Genomic DNA, 20,078 nt, shown 5'->3' with positions numbered 1-20,078 from the left:
AAAAGATTGCGTGGCTCACCGTCTGCTGTCCCAAAGAGTATCTGCCCGCTCCCGACGCAGCGCGCGAAAACCTCTCGGGAGACTCCGTGCACGGCGCCACAGCCAACATCCGCTACCGGGTGAGGGGGTAAACGTCACTCCGCTCTCCCAGCGCGGCAGACAGCAGAGGGGGGAGACATGCCGGGACGTGAGAACGGCAGTAAGGGCAGCAAAGCCCACGCAAAGGCAGCGGGCTAGCCTCAATTCCCACAATCCCCTCTCCTAAATTGGTCCTTTACCGGTCTGCAAAAGCAGCCGGACGTCACCCATGCAGTTAAAATGACACTGCTATGAGCGACAGCTAACCTCAGTCCAGCTCTGTAACTGCTGCTAAAAAGATGATGACAAAAGAGAAACAAAAACATAAATAACAAAATAAACACGACACTATAAATATAATTGCGGAAGGGAGCACGGAAAGTTGTAGTAGTGTTCGTGGTGCTGAAGTGGGATAGTGTCTACCGCGCGGATGGGCGGAAGAGCGTGACAATGTTCGCTAGGTGCGATGCCTGAGAGCGAGGTCAGAGGCACGGAAGAGGGCTCTCTGATGGCTCGTAGCTGCTCTGGTTTAGCTGCGAATCCGACGGACGCCGCTTCGGTTGTGGTTCGGAGGCCCCGCATTTCTGGCTCGATAACGGAGCTGGGACGTTGCGGGAAGCCGGGCCGGGCCTCTCCAGTGATCAGGGAGGCCGAACCAGAATTAGCTGCGATGTGCCCTGGCGTTGGCCGGCAGCATATAGCTGCTTTCAGCTGGCCTCGCGCAGGAGCCATGGTGGGAAAGGCAGCAGGGCTTCTTCGTCGACGGCCGAGAGCAGAGCACAGCGTCTGCAGGTCAGTGTCCCGAGCACCTCTAGTGTACACGTGGATGGGGCGAAGCCACGACGCGCACTCTTCACGGGCACGCACTGAAGTGCTACACACTTACACACGCACAGAAGCACGCACACACACTGCCGACGGCTGTGCGAGCGTAGGCGCAAAGCGTCCTTCGTCTCTCTTTCCCGGCATAAGCACCGCCACTCAAGGTCACAACTCCCTTCGCGGTAGACAAAATAAACACGGGAAAAAAAGAAAAACAGAGCAAAATGACACTTAATATTAGACAAAAGATACATAAAATACACATGAACACTTAAAAAAAGAAACACTGGCAGCAGACTGGGTGGAGTCGACTTCCTTATGAGAAAAGGCCGTAAAGAAGCTAATCTAACTGAGGCGAGACAGTAAACTGAGGGCCTTTGGTTGCGGAGAAGTCCGCCGTCTGGCACGAAATCACAAAGGTGATCTCTTCCTCAGATTATACCAGTGCGGGGTCCGAATGCGGTCCACCGCTCCGGGTGTGCCCCGTTGCTTGCGCGAAGTGCTGCAGGGCTCGCGAGCTCGTCAGACTGTGAGACAAAGGGTTTCAGGTCTGCGATATGGGCACGACTGAGTTTTCCCGTATGGGGATCTTTCAGCAAGTACGCGAGTGCAGTGCAAGCTTTCTCCACTCGGTACGGACCAAGCCACTTAGGAGCGAGCGAGGTTGAGAACCCCTTACTGGCATCGCTAAGAGCATGGTTACGCTTCAGGACAAGATTGCCCACCTCAAAAACTAGGTCGCATGCTTGCGGTCATATTGGGCCTTCTGCTGAGTCCTGGCCGACTCCAAACTTTGCCTTGCTGTGCAGAAAGCTCGACAAAGCCTGTCCCGAAGTGTCGACGCGTAAGCAGAGCAGTTTGCCGCCGTCTCCTCGTCCTCGAGCTGGCATTGAGTGAAGCTGCTCACCGGATTTGCCAAACTCCCTTCCAAAATTTAAGAAGGCGGGCAAAAACCAGTTAAGCGACTCTCGGATGTTCGAATAGCGAATGCGAGCTCACTCAAATGGTCTACCCAGTCCCTTTGACTTTCGGCAAAGGCCGCCAATATCGGTTTGAGCGTATGATTGACGCGCTCCGTCAAATTGGACTGGGGATGGTAGGGTGAAGTGGTGCAGTGATCAATTCCGAGGGAACGATACGTGGCACCAGACACCCGAGCGATGAATTACGAAGCATTGTCCGTGATGAGCCTTTCCGAGAAGCCGAACCGGTAAAACACTTCCTGCAGCTTCTCAAGCACCGCTCGCGCTGTCACCTTCTGAAGAGGGAACAATTCCACCCATTTCTAAAAGTGATCAACGACTACCATCAGGTAAATGAACCCCTGCTTACTTCTGGGAAATGGTACCATTAGATCGCAGGTGGCCACTTGCCACGGACGCTGACAATTGGTTTCATCAGACCGGGCGGTTTGCCACCCCTTGATTTCACCGTTTTACAGACGCGGCAAGAACAGCAATCACAAAAAATGTCTCGCTTCATGCCGGGCCATGTCACAATGCGGCTTAGTTTTGCAAAAATTTTTGAGCCACTCAGGTGACCGGCCATGGGTTCGTCGTAAGAGGATCGTAACAGTGCGGCTCTCAGACTTTTGGGCATAACCACCTTAAAGGGGCCGGTGGACTCGTCGTCAGTGGCTATGTACTTCAGCAGGAGCCTGTCAATGTCCAGCAAATATGAATCCGCCAGGAACTCAGCGACACACGCTGGTTCGAGTCCCCTATTCGCGCCCGCTGCAGGGCAAGCAGCATCACGGTGCTCCGTCTCGTCGAGACAGTCGCTATCGGCGCCTGCTGCAGGACAAGAAGCTAGGCGCTCCATCTCTCTGAGACCATCGCATATTTTGTGACAAAACGGATCACTTTGCTGGGCTTTCAGAAGCACTTCTCTGCTGAAAGCGATTCCCATTCTCTTAAAATGGGGGAGTCTGGTATCGTGCTTACTCAGGACCGCAGCAACAACTGCTTGAGTCGGTGTTACGGGTTCACTCTCGGCCTCGTGGCCTTCGGAAAGCTCCCCCGCTCGGCCGCTTCGTGGTGCGCCGTTTACCTGGTGAGCATCCAAGGTTTGTCCGCATGGGGACTCACCCTTCTCGCGGAATGGCGGCGAAGCTGCTGTTTCGCCTCTGACGCTTGCATGTGCTAAGGCACCGCTAGCGGCTGTCGCACCGGGATCAAGGTCCTCGGCAGACAATGGGGCACAAGATAGCGCGTCAGCTACCACGTTGGTGCTCCCCTTTCGATACTGCACTGAAAAGTCATAGTGCTGTATCAGGAGAGCCCAGCACGCCAGCCTGCCGGCAGGCTCACGGAGCCGCATCAGCCAGCTGAGCACACTGTGATCCGTTTGCACCACGAGTTTCGTCCCATCAAGGTCGGCGTCAAACTTCCGCAGTGCAAACACGATGGCGAGGCACTCCTTTTTGGTTACGGAATAATTTTTCTCCACAGAGACCAAGGACCGGCTGACGAAGGCCAACAGCTGCAACACACCATCGTATTCTTGTAGGAGAACAGCTCCTAAACCCAGATCACTCGCATCAGTTTGTACAACGAACGGTCTGGTCAAATTGGGGAGCTTGAGCTGTGCTGTCTCCGCTATGGCGTTAGACAGTCGGCAAAACGCCTCCTGCTGCTCAAGTCCCCGTTGCCACTCGGCAGACTTACCGTATTTACTCGATTCTACCGCGCCCTCGATTGTAACGCGCACCCGATTTCCACCGCGAAAAAAAAAAAAAACGTAAGACATCGATTGCAACGCGCACCCATTTTTTCTCGCTGGCCCGCATGATCACACCACTTGAAAAAACGACTCCTTTCGGGAGTGTCTTCCATTTAAATATGAGGTACGGGCGAAGATTGTGCCCATCTGACGTGTAACACAGCATTGCCGTCACTGTAGTTTTACCGTGGACCGATGTCAGCACGCGAACTTCCTTCGCCCCCTTCTTCTCAACGGTTGTGGTGCCAGGCATGTCGAAGTAAAGAGGCGTCTGATCGGCATTCCCGATTTGCCCAAGCAGGTAGCCGTTGTTGCGCCGCAAGTTTAGGACGAACCTCTGAAAACTGTGAAGCTTTTCATCGTACTCCTCCGCAAAGCTTTTCGCATATGCATGTTCCCCTTCGGAGGGAAAAGCCTTTCCTTTTCATAAAGTTAGTTAGCCAGCACCTCCTCGCTTTATACTGGCTCCGCATTAGACCTTTTTTTAAGACTAATTGCATAGCCCGCACTTCGAGCAGTTCTGTCGTCACGGACCACTGTGCCGCTCGCTGCTCAAGCACATACTCGCCGAGCAGCTCTTTAATTTGCGGAAACCGACCCTGCTGTGGTCCACTGAAGCCTTTGCGTGAAGCTTTGCTGTCGACAATCTTCTGCTTTTGTTTCCGCCGATCCCGCACGCACGTTTCGGGAACTCCGAACGACCGCGATGCGGCCCGACTTCCGTCCGTTTCTGCACACGCGATGACTTTTCTTTTAAAAGCGGCATCGTGGTGCACTCGAGTTTTTGGAGTCAGCCCTTCCACGCCGTCGATGGTAGTGCACTACTAGATGACGAACTCCTCAGCACATGTACAAAGTGCCGCACATGGGAAACACATAGGCAGAAATGGCCGACGCGCCATGCCGACGCACGTAGGGGGCGGCCATTTTGGATTTGCCGATGGCAATAGATTGACCGTAATTTTTTTGTTCGTACTCGATTCTAACGCGCATGCGATTTATGAACTTGCTTAACCAGAAAAAAGGTGCGCGTTAGATTCGAGTAATTACGGTACCCAAGAGTTTGCTCAAGGGCGCCTGCAGTCGGGCACAGGACGGAATGAAGGAACGGTAAAAGTTGACCATTCCTAAAAAGCGGCGAAGGCCACGTATGGCCTTGGGCATGGGAAAATGGACAATAGCTCAAAGTTTCTCCCAATCCGGCTCTATGGAGCCTTCGCCCAGCGTAAACCTGAGTAACTGAACACGGGTCTGCGCTAATTGGACCTTAGCGGGATTTAATGTCATCCCAGCGGTCCTCACCCTCTCAAGTACATCGGCAACATGGGCCAAGTGCTCTTCGAAGGTTCGTGAATAAATCACGATGTCGTCAAGGTAGCACATGCAGTATGACCACTTTGTTTCCCCAAGGACACGGTCCATGAGTCTTTGAAATGTCGTAGAAGCATTGCAAAGACCAAAGGGCATACGAATAAACTTGAACAACCCTCTGTGGGACGTGAACGCAGTTTTACACTGGTCACGATTACCCATCCGGACCTGTAGGTAACCTTTAGAGGCGTCAAACGTGGTAAAGTACCGTGCATCACCCAGGTTACCTACGATGGAGTTTATCGTGGGGAGCGCATAGGCATCCTTACGAGTCATTTAATTCAGACGGCGATAGTCGACGCAAAAGCGATGACTGCCATTTTTCTTAGGCACCAACACAATTGGAGACACCCAGGAGCTAGACAAGCGGCGAATAATGCCAGCCGCAAGCATGTCATCTAGCAACCCATCGATAATCTGCCTTTTGGCGAGACTGACGGGCCTAGGGTTACACTTCAAAGGAAGCACGTCACCTGTTTCGTCACATGGCTCACTAAATCGGTGCAGCCAGGTTGATCGGTGAAGAGCTCGTCGTACTGACGTAACAGTATCGACACACGAGCCTTCTGTGCATCATCCAACTGAGTCGCGCAGGCGACCAAAGGATGTGGTGCCTCTTCGTGTTGTGTCGGTCGATCCACACAGGGGTTTCGAGCCGACGAGCGCGGAACGCCAGGGTACGACCCCAAAGTTGGCGCACGACACGGTTCGTGCCGTGCCTCTCGTTGCCGAAGGGGACTGTGAGAGGGCAAATGCGTTGAGCGGGGGCTTGGCCCCGAACTCTGCGCAGGGCACGCTTCTGTGGCAAAGGCAACGGTAAGCGCCGGCGGGCTGATGAACGGCTTGAGTTGGCAAAAAGGGCCATCACGATAGCCGCCATTCGCAATGTCCACAACGATACCGGTTTTAAGGAGAAAGTCCCAACCGAGAATCACTGGAACATTGATCCCTGGAAGATGAACAAGACGGCAGCGTCTCATTCAATCTCCCCATCTGACAGTCAACCTTGCAGCGCCTGCCTAATGGGCCACGGCTTTCGCAAGGGTGAATGTCGTTCGGCTGTCCCACAAGCGCACTGAGTGCTTCTGCAAGTGAGACAACACCTGTTCGCCGAACAACGAGGCACTAGCGCCCGTGTCCAGCAAAGCCGAAAATTCACGGCCGGCAATGGTGACCGGAATGAACGGCGCGTGCGTATCAGCAAGAAAAGTGCTTGCTCTACACGCAGAAGGAAGAAGCAAGGGTTGGGTCGCTCGTGCATTCACAAACGACCCGGAAAAACCGTTTCACTGCCTCGCAGGAGGCCTGGATCCGGTGCATTCCCTTAGTATCTGCCCTCGTTCACGGCAGCGGTAACAGTGCACTGCATCACTATCTGTATTCCCAGATGGAGCAGCCTCAAGCTGTCGTGAATGGCTCGCTACGTTATCGCAGGATACGTTTCTGCAAGCCGCACCTCCCACATTACGTTGGGTCAAAAAGCGTCTCTGTGTCGAGGTTTCAGGTGGAGCAGCGCAGGCTGCCCACCTTTCAGCCGTAAAGGGGTCTAGAGCGCGATCGCTCAACTCTCACGCACAGCTGGTTGCAGCCGCAAAGGCGGTGCCGAGAGGCTGTTGCCGTTGGGTAAGGGTCATGGCTCCTCTCCAAGCGCAGCGCGGCTCAAGGGCATCGCTGGCTGGCGGCGGCGAACGATGGGCACGCGCGGCGAGAAAGTCGCCTTGAATGCGCTTCGCTTCGGCGGCCAACTCCTCTAAATCATGGAAGCGGCCGCTGCGCAGGTATGCCGAAAAGGTCGGATATGCCTGCCGTATCACCCTTTTGACGCGTTCCTCGTTCGAGGCTCGGGGGCTCAGCGATAGAAATAAGTTCATCCATCGCACGTACATACTCCTGTAAAGACTCGTCGGGAGCTTGTGTACGGAGCTCGAGCTCTCGCCGCACCCTACTTTCGTAGTCAGCGGGTAGGAATTCGCGCAGAAAGCCCGCACAGAACTTCTCGAGGGTTGCTGCACATCAACCAGTAAGCTGATACCATCTCGCCGCCGTGTCAGTCAGTACAGCTGGAACAACACAATCGAGCACCACCTGATCATCCAAACCCATCGATCTCTGATAACGTGACAGAAAGTCGAGGTAATCTCGGGCGGTGAGCTGATCACCGTATCCACTGTAGGTTGGCAAAGGCATCATAGCAGCGGGGTGACCGCTTTTCGGACCAACCGAAAACGTTTGCACAGCTCCCGAGAGTGCTTGGATCATCTGCATGGCGTTCTGCAACGTCTGCGTCGTCGCACCGGCTTCGTAGGAAGCCGTCGGTGCGTTAGCGGGACGGTCGAGCGAAGGTGAGCAGTCGCCCAGCTCCATCAGTTGGGCGGTTTCAAACGGACCACCGCCCTGCACGCCACTCCCAGAGCAAAATAGGCTCCTTGTGGGATTGGCCTGTTGTCGAACAAAATGCGCACTTGGTGCGGCTACCATCGACAATTCAGGTCCCTGCACCCCGTCAATTCTGTAGGGAACCGACTGCAAGCGCTGTTCGGGTAGGGCAAGAGGCCCATTCCGAAACGACGTGCCATCTCCAAAGGGAGCGGCTAGGCACCTCGTGTCGTCACCGCAATATGGGGTGCCGACACAGACGGGTGCCGAAGGGTTCCCGTTGATAGAGGCAATGGCCTCCTTGTGCAACGCGGCATGCCACAAAGCATGCCATGAAGCAGACATGTTTCGACGAGTCCAAATCGCTCAGGCGAACTGACTCGCTAAGAGCAGTCAAAAGCTAGAGCTTTTGATACCACGTTGGGCGCCAGTGTTGTTTACACGCATCCCGAAGGAGTACGGCCACTAACGTGGGTCCGGTCTTAGTGAGCCGCGGGGCACGCGTTAACAGTCGCCATGGCGAGAACACGATACTGCTTAAGGTTGCAACACTTTATTGTCTGTGGCAACACCAAACGCAGGACAGCCTGTTGCAAAGGCGCGGCGGGAAAGTAAATAGGCTTATCCACGCCCCGGGCATAAAAGTACTACACAGAGTGCCACGAGCACATCTCCATGGTAAAGGTGATCCACGGAGACACCGGGACCAAGGCCCGATTGCTCGAGCGAGGGCAAAGGCACTCGTGTTGGCTTCGGAAGGAGACGGGTCGGCGTAGCTAGGCCACGCACTAGGACACCGTACCACCCTTCGGCCGAGCATACGCAGTGGGGCCACAAAAGGTGAGCGTTCGCCTCGGGCGCAAGGTGTCGTCAGCGAAGTCCGGCGAGGCCCGAGCGACGGGAGTCGACGAACGGAAAAGATTGCGTGGCTCACCGTATGCCGTCCCAAAGAGTATCTGCCCGCTCCCGATGCAGCATGTGAAAACCTCTCGGGAGACTCCGCGCACGGCGCCACAGTCAACATTCGCTACCGGGTGAGGGGTTAAACATCACTACGCTCTCTCAGCATGGCAGACAGCGGAGGGGGGAGACATGTCGGGACATGAGAACGACAGAAAAGGTGGCAAAGCCCGCGCAAAGGCAGCGGGCTAGGCTCAATTCCCACAAGGTGCACTCAAATTTGGTCTTGAAGAGGTTGAATGCGGCAAAATTCACGAGAAATTTGTGCTCCTCATTGCCTATTCATGCGAAAAACTATGCAACGAGCACCATCGGCCACGACCATTTTTGCCCCAGTGGCAGCGGAGCACCTTTGTGGGAGCTGCACTTAAGCATATGAACCACATGATTTGAGGCGCCTTCTGCAGTTTCTCCAATTACCAAGTGGCTAATGTAGTTTTTTAATTAGATTGCCGGTGCAACGTCGGTATTCTCGGTGTATGCAGCAAAACCCACACAAGCATGAGTGACTTCCTTGCAAGGAATGATGAATCATGCACCTGGTGATGGTCATGAATAATGAGCCCACACGTTTCACTCAATGTCATATTTCGACGCTTGAGCTCACTGCTCATGCTTTGCGTGACATCTCCATTGCCTGGGGCAAGTTTAACCAAAGAACTTCATTCTTTATCTCCCGTGATACGCATCACGATGGTCTATTGGCTATGGTGCTTGACTGCTGATTGAGGGTCGCGACGTCGAATCCCAGCCGCGACGGTCGCATATTCATAAAGGAAAAATGCTACAGAGGCCTCTGTTGTTAGATAAGGTGAAGGTTAAAGAACCATCAGTGGTCGTGATTTCTGGAACCCTCCACCTTTTTCATAATCATGTCGTGGGTGTAGAACCCCGACTAATATTGCTGTCTATCACTTCCATGTGCTATCACAAACTGCTGCAACAACATTGCCTTATAAACGTACTAGTGGGCATTAAAAAATATATCCACCACCAAACTGAATTTGATGCATAAACTGAATATTTACAGGGGAGGCAAAAAAGGCTGTGAACAATGATCATAAAATTTTTCCAGGAAAGCACAAAATATTATCCTTGACGCTGTTTTGCTTCATGTGTAAAATGCTTCAGAGCTGGTAGTAACTGGTCCTGTATACCACCTCGCATCGGAAGGTCACTTTCCAAAAGCAACGCACTGGTGATATGCAGCTTGCAGAATCGAGTACTGTTTTCATCTTGTTTTTAAGTTAAAGTGCCTCGATTGCTTAAGGAAGCACCCAAATATCTCTAGTTTTATGTTCTTCAAAACAAGCTGTTTGATCAATAACCACTGGTTGTACAAAACGGAATTGTAGTAAGTCGAATGTGAAACTGCAAATTTACATTGAACTTCTTGCAGGAATGGCTATATCTGGCTACAAATATTTTTGCCCTTTTTTTGTTTGGCTACATTTGGGCTGCATCTTCTTTGTCGTTTGGCTATGCCACCTCATATGGCCTGGCAACACTGTTAGCATGTACAGTTGTCTCCCGTAGTGGGTCCATGGGAATGACACCAGAGGTTGTCTCTCGTGGGCCTCTCGTGGTGTTGGCAATGCCCCCATCGAATTACCTTGTGTTTCTTGGATTGAGTGTATTGGAATATTGTATAAGGTTGTGTGCTAGCGTGTCACTATAGTGACATATTTGATTCCGCTGGCAGTATCATCAATGTGTAAGTAGTTCAATAAATGTTTTTGTTTGGTTTGGTTTGACCGTGTCTGCTGTGTCTGTGTGTTCTGAGAGCTTGAGTCAATACGAGATCTGACACTGGCACCCAACGCAGGGATCTTTTAGAGCATTGGATGGCAGTTTTTGCTGTTCAGAACCATCTTTTTGAGCCAGGGTAGAGTAAGCCTAGGGGGACTTAAATAGCTAGTGTCGGTGGCATGCTTTGTTCAGATCGAGGTGTGGTGTGTTTGAACATGTTGGCACGTTGAGCTTTTCTGCTCTTAATTGGTTTTCTTTGTTGTTGTTTTAATAATGTTGTTGAGTTGGTACGAGACACATATGGTCTGCATCCTGAATAAAGCAAGACATAGAGCACATGGATTGTAGGCTAAGTTTGAAGTGAGTGAGTATGAGAGCCTCTTTGGTGGTCAGAGTTTTCTGTAAATAGCTTCTATCTCATTGACTCGGGGAATCTGGCGTCGTTGCTGCCTTGTTTTGCGGCTCTATTCCGAGGCATCGTGAGACCGTCCAGGGCGGTGTGTGCCAATAATTCGGTATGCTGTTGTGTGCGGCGAGCGAGTAGGCCCACCTTAAAGAGGTGATGTCTATTTGCAGCCGTGTTTTCTGCATCTATGTTGGGTGCTGGATAGATGCCGGTTGTTGTCAATGGACTCGTTAGGCCTAAGGCTCTGCGGAGCCCCCTGTCGCACGTGGCACAACTAGTTGGGTTATGTCGTTGAAGTGTTCCACTCTGCTTCCCTCATTTTATCTTGTGGTCCACGAGTTAGAAAAGCGACCCTTCTTTATTTGAACTGGGCGTCTCAGCTACCACCGATGAATTTCCTAGCAGTACTGACCATCGTACGACTTGGGCATTGTGTCCGAAGCTCCTTTCTCTTTGCCCTACTGCATCGTTCAGTCGAGTGTTTTGAGTGTAAGTAGTGGAAGTGATGTCTTCTGCACATCGTTTTTGTCACTGGCCAGGAATGTAGTCGAGACATCGAGCAATAAATATGCCTGGGACCTGTGCAACTGCCTGCAGTCCAGTGCCGTCATGAGGGCTGGTCGCAATCAGAAGATGAGTCGGTGACGCTTTCTCACGGCAACGGCTACGTTGCCGTTATGAGACCGGTACTGAGGTGAAGTCGTCGAGCTGAACAGTGTAGTGGTGTCGACCAGCAGCGGTGTTGTGGCGCGCAGACATTCTTTAGGAACATCTTTTGTTGAGCTGATTTCTTAAATTTTTTTAGGTTTGTTTTTTTGGGGGGGGGTATGATTTGAATTAAGGTTAGGGAAATGTGGGGGGTGCCACTACCACCTGTAATGTCATTTGTGCCCCGTGGTGCACACATGTTTCATGGATAGGTCGTATTTAGGTTTAACAATTACAGTGCGTTAGATGGCATAGCGTGTGCATGAGTTCATCATCGTGGCAACCATGGTTAGCGCGGTAGCGCTACCAGAGCTGCCTGGCTGCAAGGCTAGGTGCCCGCACAGAAAACATTCGTGACTCTCTTTGGCATGTGGCAACTGGCGCGATTGGTCGTCTTCTATGGTGGGTCCATGGGGACATTACCGCAGGTCGTCTTCTCCTGTGAGCCTCTCGTGGCGAGTCAACTTTGCCGCCTTCGGGTTACCTTATGATTGTTGTTATGTTGATTGAGTGTCTTGGAATATTGTATAAGGGTGTGTTCTAGCGTGTCACTAGTGACGTATTTGATTCGGCTGGTGATATTGTCAATTTAAAAGTAGTTCAATAAATGGTTTTGTTTGGTTTCATCGTGTCTACTTGCTCTGTGGGTTCCGAGAGCTTAAGTCGTTATGAGATCTGACAATGTTCATTAAATTTGCATCAAAAAACCTTAGGGGTTATGTTACATGGCATTTGCAATTTTTAAATGTTGAAACTATATAGGGCTTACATTAATTTTAAGTTTACCTAGAGTTATGCCAGATGGTTTAGTGGTAATTAAAGGGGTACTGATACCTTTTTTCAGAGGCGAGTTTACTATGCCAGACAAATCTGCTGTATTCAGAGACGGCTCTGGGCTAGTGTGATGCTTAGCAAATGCTGATAAGATAGTTTATTTTTATATTAAAGTGAATGTTCTCATGGCCCACCTACCGACATTGACACTAACTTGATGTCGGGCTACAGCACTAATCCTGGTGACTTCACGCAACAGTCTGGCTAGTTGTGATGACATCAAGCACCAAAACTAAAAAAAATGGCAGCCTGGGCATCGCCTTCTAGATAGTCTGCTCACGCCATGCGGTACTGTCATCCAGCGTACCTGTGAACCGAGTTAGCAGAGTCTGGAATAGCGCATGCGAATGCAAGATATACGTTTATGGAAAGGCAAAGGAGTCGTTTGATTTTGAATCTGTCGTCATAACGCCAATATTTTGCTCTGTGGTGTTTTGTGCCAGTGAAACGGGGGGGGGGGGGGGGGGGGGGGGGCAGTAGGGGCAAGTTTCATCGATTCCCACCCAATCCGGCACTGAGACAAACGTGGGTAGGTTGACTGCAGGCACCGCGGCCAGGGTGGAGACTCGACTCAAACTAAGCGTAGTTTACTCTGTTCGCTCCACTTTACCCCGGATGCATGCACGTGTAGGAGGCAGTTGCTGACCGACTTTGGATTGTCAATGAAAAACCTGCCCCCCCGCCCCCCCTGCCGGGACAGTTTTCACAATTGCAGTGCGCAGCAGATGATTGAAGAAGCGACATGCGGACGAGGATATATCATGAAAACTTGCACGTGCACCTGGTGGCGCTGCTCATATACCATGTCGTGACTTCAGGGTACAGTAGGAACTGAAGCTATCTTTTAAAAGAATGCTGCAATTGATTTTTTCAGGGTTCAGTCACCTTTACCGGTACATTTCCTATGCTCTATGGGGGCATATTAGTTGACGAAAAAAAAAACAATAAATGAAAAAGTTCGTGTCAGTACCCCTTTAGCTAGCAGTGAGAGTTCACTTGAACTTAAGGTGGCTATACTGATGACTATTGCACCTGGGTTCAATACAGGACTCTTCGTGTGGCAACTTTCCACTGGTATCTTTCCAATTATTGTCTTTTCAGCTTTCTCAGTGATGTGTTGTCATTTACCGCTTGCATATAACTTGCAGACTGCACCAGCAGACAAAGTCATCTACCCACTGGTTGGTCATCAGAAGATGGCTATCATGCGAAACATTGAAAAAATGCTTATTGAAGCACTCAAGGATGTCAATGAGGTTAGTATCTGAAAAACTCGGAACCTTGTCGTAGTGACTTATGCTTTAATGTGACCAGACACCTTGGGCACTAATTCTAGGCATAGTAGACAGGCAGGAATGAAAATCAACATTTAACTCATTGTGTCTCGGACAATTCTTTTACAAGCTACTATAACTAAATCTGCATTTACATTTCAGAGCTATTTCATGTGCTTCCAACACTGCTTAAGTAAGAAGAAAGATGAAATAGATGGAGTTTGGTTAGTGCATGTTGGTATGAATGTAGCTTGTTAGCCAGCTCATTGGATAGTCCTTTGAAGCTGAATTGAGAAAGCTTAGTCATATTTGTTGCTCATTCTAGAAGGTGTGTCTTTTCGTTCAAGGGGTGGTGCCATAGAATTTCGAGGCTGTGACAAGCCTCTTGTAGGTTTTCTTTGTATGCAAGAACACTCTGCTCCAACGGTTGGACACAGAAAATGTTTAGAATGTATTTTAATTTACTTCCAAAGTGTATCTAAATGCTCATTCTCCCAATGGAGGTCCATCGCGAGCGCGTCGAACACTAATGTAGCTCTATAGGAAGGGCAGCAAAAGTTGTACTCACATCACACGAGATCTGTGGCGAGGTAAGTGACTCTGCCATGTACGTACTGGCAAAGCATACCGGCTGCTACAGCTAGCAGCGTGCTTTTTTGCACGCTGCGAAAGCAGACAATACTCTGAACGACGCGCTTCAAAGCTTTGTGTGGTCATGTGGCTAGGCCACCTACACTTCTAAGTCACTGACCAACTTGTACTTTCTAAGTCACTGACCAACTCGTACTTAATGTACTTTCTCGATGAAAGTGTCGTACCTTTATTGCCATTTGCTCTTACTCACTACTAATACTAAGCATATATGTGGTGACTTCGTGCCGAAATGATGGTGACCGCGTGCTAAAATTCTAACTTTCTTTGCTGTGCACGACGCTCAAGACTTTACCGAGCTGTTCGTGCAGTGTGCTTTCCACAATAGTATGTGTTTTCTCACCAAGCTTGAGGGGGTGGTTTATGACCCCTTTAATGAAAGGAGTTGCTTCTTTTGTGCACTCCCTCTAGTGAAATATGCCACTGCAGTTCAACTATGAACATAAATACTCTTGAGAAAAAAAAAGGTTCAAACTATGATAAAGCTTTGTTAAGTCAAACAAAAGTAATATATTTGTTGGCCCACTATGTTCCTAATGTATCTTAACACTGCTTAATTTAAACTGTTTTACTGTGTAAATTCGGCTAATTCATAATTTTTACTTGCGTGTCCCTGAAAATATCTGCATACTTTGTCAGTTCCTGCTGAACATTCACATTTTTATGTCGCTAACAGTCACAAATAAGGCTTATTGTCTAGCTGCAAAGTGACCAAATTAATCAAAGCACTCGCTCAAACAATAACATGTCCTAAAAACCGGGGTGGGACATCTGCGCATATTGTGCATTTCTGATACATTTCCGTTTTCTTGCACCAAGCTGCTCCAAAGATATAAAAATCATGGAAATTGCACCGAACTGCTCCAAAACTGCCTAGAAAGCTAGAATTTTGATGCCAACCTCAGCTTCAGTGAGGAAAAAAGGCCAAGTTCACAAATAAGACGCACCCAATTATTTTTTTTTTACCTTGCACCTTTCTGGAGACGATTTCTCCCATGCATGGTGCCTCCATAATCTCCTCTAAACTGTTGTAAATATGTGTGACCCCGCAAAGACGTGCTGCCATGCATCAAGCGTGCTGGTTTTACTCGCTAGGCTGTATGTTCTGATGCCTCTGTCGCCTAGCGAAAACCACAGTCGAGTGGCGAGTGTAGTAGAGTTGACTCTCAGGTTATTTGTTGTGCATAGCGTGTTCCTCCTGTCGCTGCAGTTTTTATCTCGATACTGCTGCGTGCGGTCACCTACGCATGCACAAATTCCGTGATCGAGTAACTCTAAACGTGGAGTCATTTTCCTGCATGCGGCGCATCTCCTGGATGCCCTGGCGCGCGCACGTGGGACCTATTTCCGTGAGCAACAGAATGCGTGCAATCCATTCTCCATTTACGTCCATTAGCTACTAATTTATTTAGACAAGCGAGTTCCCATTGCATTTAAAAAGCCATCGTACGTGAAATCTGCAGTTCATTGCCCGCAGGTAGAGAGACTTGGTTATTTGCGAAGCCTTTGGTGACAGAACGTGCATTCAATCCATTTTAAACTACATTAACGGGCACATCAGCGCTTTATTCGTGACTCGTTAAGTTTCGGCGATCACGTGGCACGTGGCTGGTGATTTGCCACTGCTCCGTTTTGTAATTATGGGCAGACTAGCCCAACTTTCAGTCTTGCTTCCATTTTGTAATCCAAACTTGCAACAAGTGCTTTAAGAGGCATTGCTGTGTGCCGGCTCTGGGCTACATGAGCTTTTAGGCTTACCTTTATGTTTGATCGGTGTTTCAGTTGACGGCCTTTCTGCAGTGTGAGTTCGTTTTCTTTCTTTGCAATAAAATCGGCCTCTATGGTCGGCGGTTCGTTTGCGTAGACACAAATTTCTTACCTGCGCTGCGCTGTGCGAGCGCTTTACGCGAGTTGCGGCACGAGCGGCAATCGCAAGTCGTCTATGTATTATGGGGAATTCCACATAGACGGTGATGACCTATGATATTAAAAAAAGTAGAACTGGCCAACGTGTGCCATATTAATTACACATGGTTGCTCATGTGGAGAGGCATTATCAGTAGTATTTGCTTATCACTTAGGTCCATACGCACGCGCTTTACGAGATAGTTGGTGCGGCGCGAGGTTTCTTGGCTCCCGTGCTGCACTCTTGAAGGGGGTCCCGCACAAGATGGCCGCGAATGGCGGTGCAACGCACTTTTGTTGTCTGTTGGAAGCTCTTGACGCTATCATGTCAGGTTTTTTTAGCGAAGGACCACTGTTACGTAACTAAAATTCTTGTAGACAATTTTTTAATTTCTTTTTGAGTGTGATGCGTTTTTCATTCTAAAATGTTTTAGAGGAATCTAGTTTTCAACAAAATCTTTTTTGTTTTTGAAATACTATTTCACATGTTAGTTACAAGGGCTAGATAGGTCACCTGGTATATGAAAAGGTAGTGATAATCTGTTTAAAAACTTCCTTCAAAATCTGTTTCAGTGTTATGTGAATTATAAGCCAATAATTAACTTTTTCGTTGCCACGCCTATTTAAATCGATCACCAGAGATCGACGCTTTTGGATCGTCGATATTGGCATGTTAGATTTGTTTTTCGTGTGCCCAGCATTTTCTAGTAGTTAGTCCAGCCACCAAACTTTCAGAATCAATTTGAATTTGCCCATTTTGCCAACATAGTAATTTTTGACAGATCTTTGAGTGAAGCAATATGCGTGTATTGTTGGAAAAATGCAGTAGGCTGGCGAACTTTACAGATGTTCATGCCCTTTCTGATTATGCTACAGTAACATCGAAGTTCTGTAATAAAAAGAAACTTTTCGAGCCAAATATTCAATTAAAGTGTCAGGTTTGAAATTTCACAATGCTGAGCAGTAATTATTGCCAAAAGTTTATCCCAGCTATTCAATAGAGAGCTGTTCCTAGGAGTCAGGTAAGATTTGTTCTACAAAATACATTTACGAAGGTCCTCCGCATGTTTAACTGTCAAGGCAGCCTTCTCTGACAGTTTCCAGCAGCTTTAGTTTTGCTTGCGTCGTTATATCATACACAGGGTATCATCTAGGTCCACTAGTCACTCTTATGACGACTTCTTCACGCGTGCATGGGTACGCACCACCGCTGCAAAACACATGCACTGCTCGAAACTGTCTTGCAACCCCACCTGAATTAAGTGAGGGTGAGCTTAGAGTTCGAGGATGGCAGTACCTCAGCTTCATACTTTATGGCGACGATGTGTCGCATTAGCCTGAGACATCCGCAGTCGTTCATGAGTTTGTTTTGTTTAAATCCTCAAGTTGTCTCATTCACCGCAAGTATGTATAGCTTCTGACCTTTGTGCACATTCTTAAAGGAGCACTGACATCAAATTTACTCATGCCAAGATTTTTGCATCAGCGAGTAGCCATAGACTTCGTAGCGGCGATTCGCGACTTAAAACGTAACGGAGGAATGAATAACTATCACTTTTATTGATTTATATTGCTGGTATCTAGCACTATTCAAAACGGCCGGCGATCCCACGATTTTTAGCGCTGGGAGCACCAGTACTGGCGTTACCTCGCGGTCACCTCCAGATCACGCCACAGCTGACTACTTCTCCACAGAAAAGAGTGACGTCAAGCTCAACTGCTTCGCAAACATTTCGTCTGCTAGACAGACACATTCAGTCATGCCTTGTCACCTGCATTGCTGTCGTCGCCGTACAAAGTGTTGACTCGGGTTTAATACGATAGCCTGGAACTTGGAATCCCCGCGATTCGCGACGTCGCGAATTATTTTTGCTTCGATCGACCTTTTGCAGAACAGTGATTCCGAAATGGACGCCGTTCCAAGCAGCACTGCAGTGCCCGAGGATGCATGCTTCAGCCATGTTCACTCATGTGTCTCAGTATGCTATATAGGTGTGTTTTGGCGTGCAAAGCATCCAGGTATACGTAAAGGGGTCAATGCAGTATAGCTATCGCGAATGAGCCTCAGCGGAGAAATAGAATACGTTTCCTGCTTGCCAGGTTCTTTTTTGTGCCTCCAGATGGCCCCATCTATCCAGCCTCTCGCGGTTAACATGGTATTACCACTTTTACGTGGACGCAGTCTACAGATGAACTGAAATTCAACGATACCTACATGTTTCTTGTTAGCGATGATATCTGAATATACGCTGTTCCACTTTTGATGGCTTGTGATCGTGTTGATGTGTAACACATATGTGATATGAAAAGACACCCTCATTGCACTTTTTCCGTGCTGTCAACAAGACGACTGCAACTCACCTGCAACTCACAATGATTCCCTGACATGCTGACCGACAAGCAAACGTCTAATCATGCTCTTTTCTTTCGTCGTTCTTCTAAGGGGGGTTTTTATCTTGATAATTTCACGAAACCATTCAAACCAATGCAACGAAGATCAGACATGACGAGCGAGTGCGTTTCTGCGCTTCGGCGCCAGGGTAAAAACACTCAGATCGTACACGTCATCGCTACTAGGGCATCGTCACTCAGGATGGTATTTGTGGAATGTATCACACCGAACATGTAGCACTAGTGTCGATGTCGCAGGGCAGTCTATTTTCTGTTTTTTCTCTTTAGCTTTTCAATGCTGTTTGACATCGAAATTGCTAACATCGACGTTGCTAAAAATTTGTATTTTCAAGCTCCCAGGACAACATAAATGCCGGCTAACTGCTTCGAAGCAAGGTTCTCCTGCTCCAAAATTGAAACTTTGCTGCTCCAAAAACTGCTCCCAACTTAATCTCAGCTGTGTCACCCCTGTAAAAATAATAAAAAGGAGACGGTCTTGCCTTTTCTATTTTCTTCTGGATGTGTCCTAAGTCACTTTTGCCTCTGTACATTGGTGTCGTGTAGAAAAATGTACTAAAGTTGGGAAGGGGCTTCAGCAGTCTTAGGACACAGCACATTCTGTCCTTTAATTACACGTGCGTGTATGTGCTGCATAATAATGAGTGTCACTATCATCACTGATATCCAAAAAGATTTAATGGTAATCATGCAGAGCTGTCAATAACATTGCTGCAACGCTGAGAAATAACATTGCAACGATCATTGGTATGTTGCCTCCAGTCATTTATGAGACCATTTGGTCATTCGCAGTTCTGTGGTGCAATTTTATACGTGTTCCAAATCTCAATGGAGTCGTTCCATTCGTTATGTCAAAAAGTGGGTGGTCTGCATTGATCGCAAGGACGAGGGGAAGCAAACATTCAGTGTAGGAAATAGAGGCCTGCGTCACAATTTGGACGTCTGCTTGAGGACCAATTGAACGCAATTGAAACGTGACGCGTCCAGCGTCTCTGTGGGACATGCCCAATGTCTGTGACGGATGCACTCAGTGTCTTTGCAAGGGACGCCAGCACTCTCTAACACCACAAAGTGAATGATGATGAGTGGGGCGAATCTTGAAAGGGTTTCATTCGTTAACCGTAAATCCTCCGTCTGTCTGTCTACGACAAACAGATATGACATGATAGATATGACAGCTAATATGACATGAAGATTGTGGAAACAGATGTGCGTTACTTAGCTCTAAAATGTGCAGTGTCAATTTGTGACTGATGTATTGTAATGCAAGAATTTAGCGCAAAGTAATCTTATATTTTCGTTTCATTTCCAGCATGTTATATCGCCATAAATTTGTCTCGAACCCTTACTTGAGAGCCAGCGTTACCTTTAGCAGTCAGATTTGCGGCAACATTGCACGGTTACTCACGAGCAGTTGTTCATAGCAGTCTTACTAAAAAGAATTGGCCCTGTGTCTGCATGTTTCACTGCAAATTTTGTACGACAGTCTTGTGTCTGGAGAGAGTGAACAAAACGTTTATTTGATGTTCTGTGCGAGAAAATCAGTGAATTGTATTTTTGAGGTGCTGCGTTAGAGAGTCTCCATCCGTGCAGCGAAGACGAACGAGCGTATTGAGGCATGTTAGACACGAGCGCTATCTGGCAATTATTTTCGAAAAAGAAGGAAGGCGTGCGTGCTTGTCTCGGACCCGATAAGGTGTAGAACGCAAAGTGACGGGCAGGTGCCACCATAGTGTCATCTTAGCAAAGCATTGCAAACACTTGCCTTTTTGAGCATCGCGTTGCATTTACGGTCCTTAGAATTACTTATGTAT

General features: G+C 48.7%; 1 protein-coding gene across 3 annotated transcripts in view; it reads left to right on the top strand.

Annotated features, from left to right (window-relative positions):
• LOC119177212 (hypoxia-inducible factor 1-alpha inhibitor) overlaps window positions 1-20,078 on the top strand; it is a 78,471-nt gene that overhangs the window by 56,355 nt on the left and 2,038 nt on the right. For all 3 annotated transcript variants that reach the window (XM_037428628.2, XM_037428627.2, XM_037428629.2), the window contains one exon: window positions 13,174-13,281. In XM_037428628.2, coding sequence (XP_037284525.1) covers window positions 13,174-13,281 — 108 coding nt within the window. The remainder of the gene's footprint in view (window positions 1-13,173; window positions 13,282-20,078) is intronic.

This window comes from Rhipicephalus microplus, chromosome X, assembly GCF_043290135.1.
Source record: "Rhipicephalus microplus isolate Deutch F79 chromosome X, USDA_Rmic, whole genome shotgun sequence".
Taxonomy (NCBI): domain Eukaryota; kingdom Metazoa; phylum Arthropoda; class Arachnida; order Ixodida; family Ixodidae; genus Rhipicephalus; species Rhipicephalus microplus.
The sequence above is the reverse complement of the archived record's forward strand: the minus strand, read 5'-3'. Positions and strand labels throughout refer to the sequence as shown.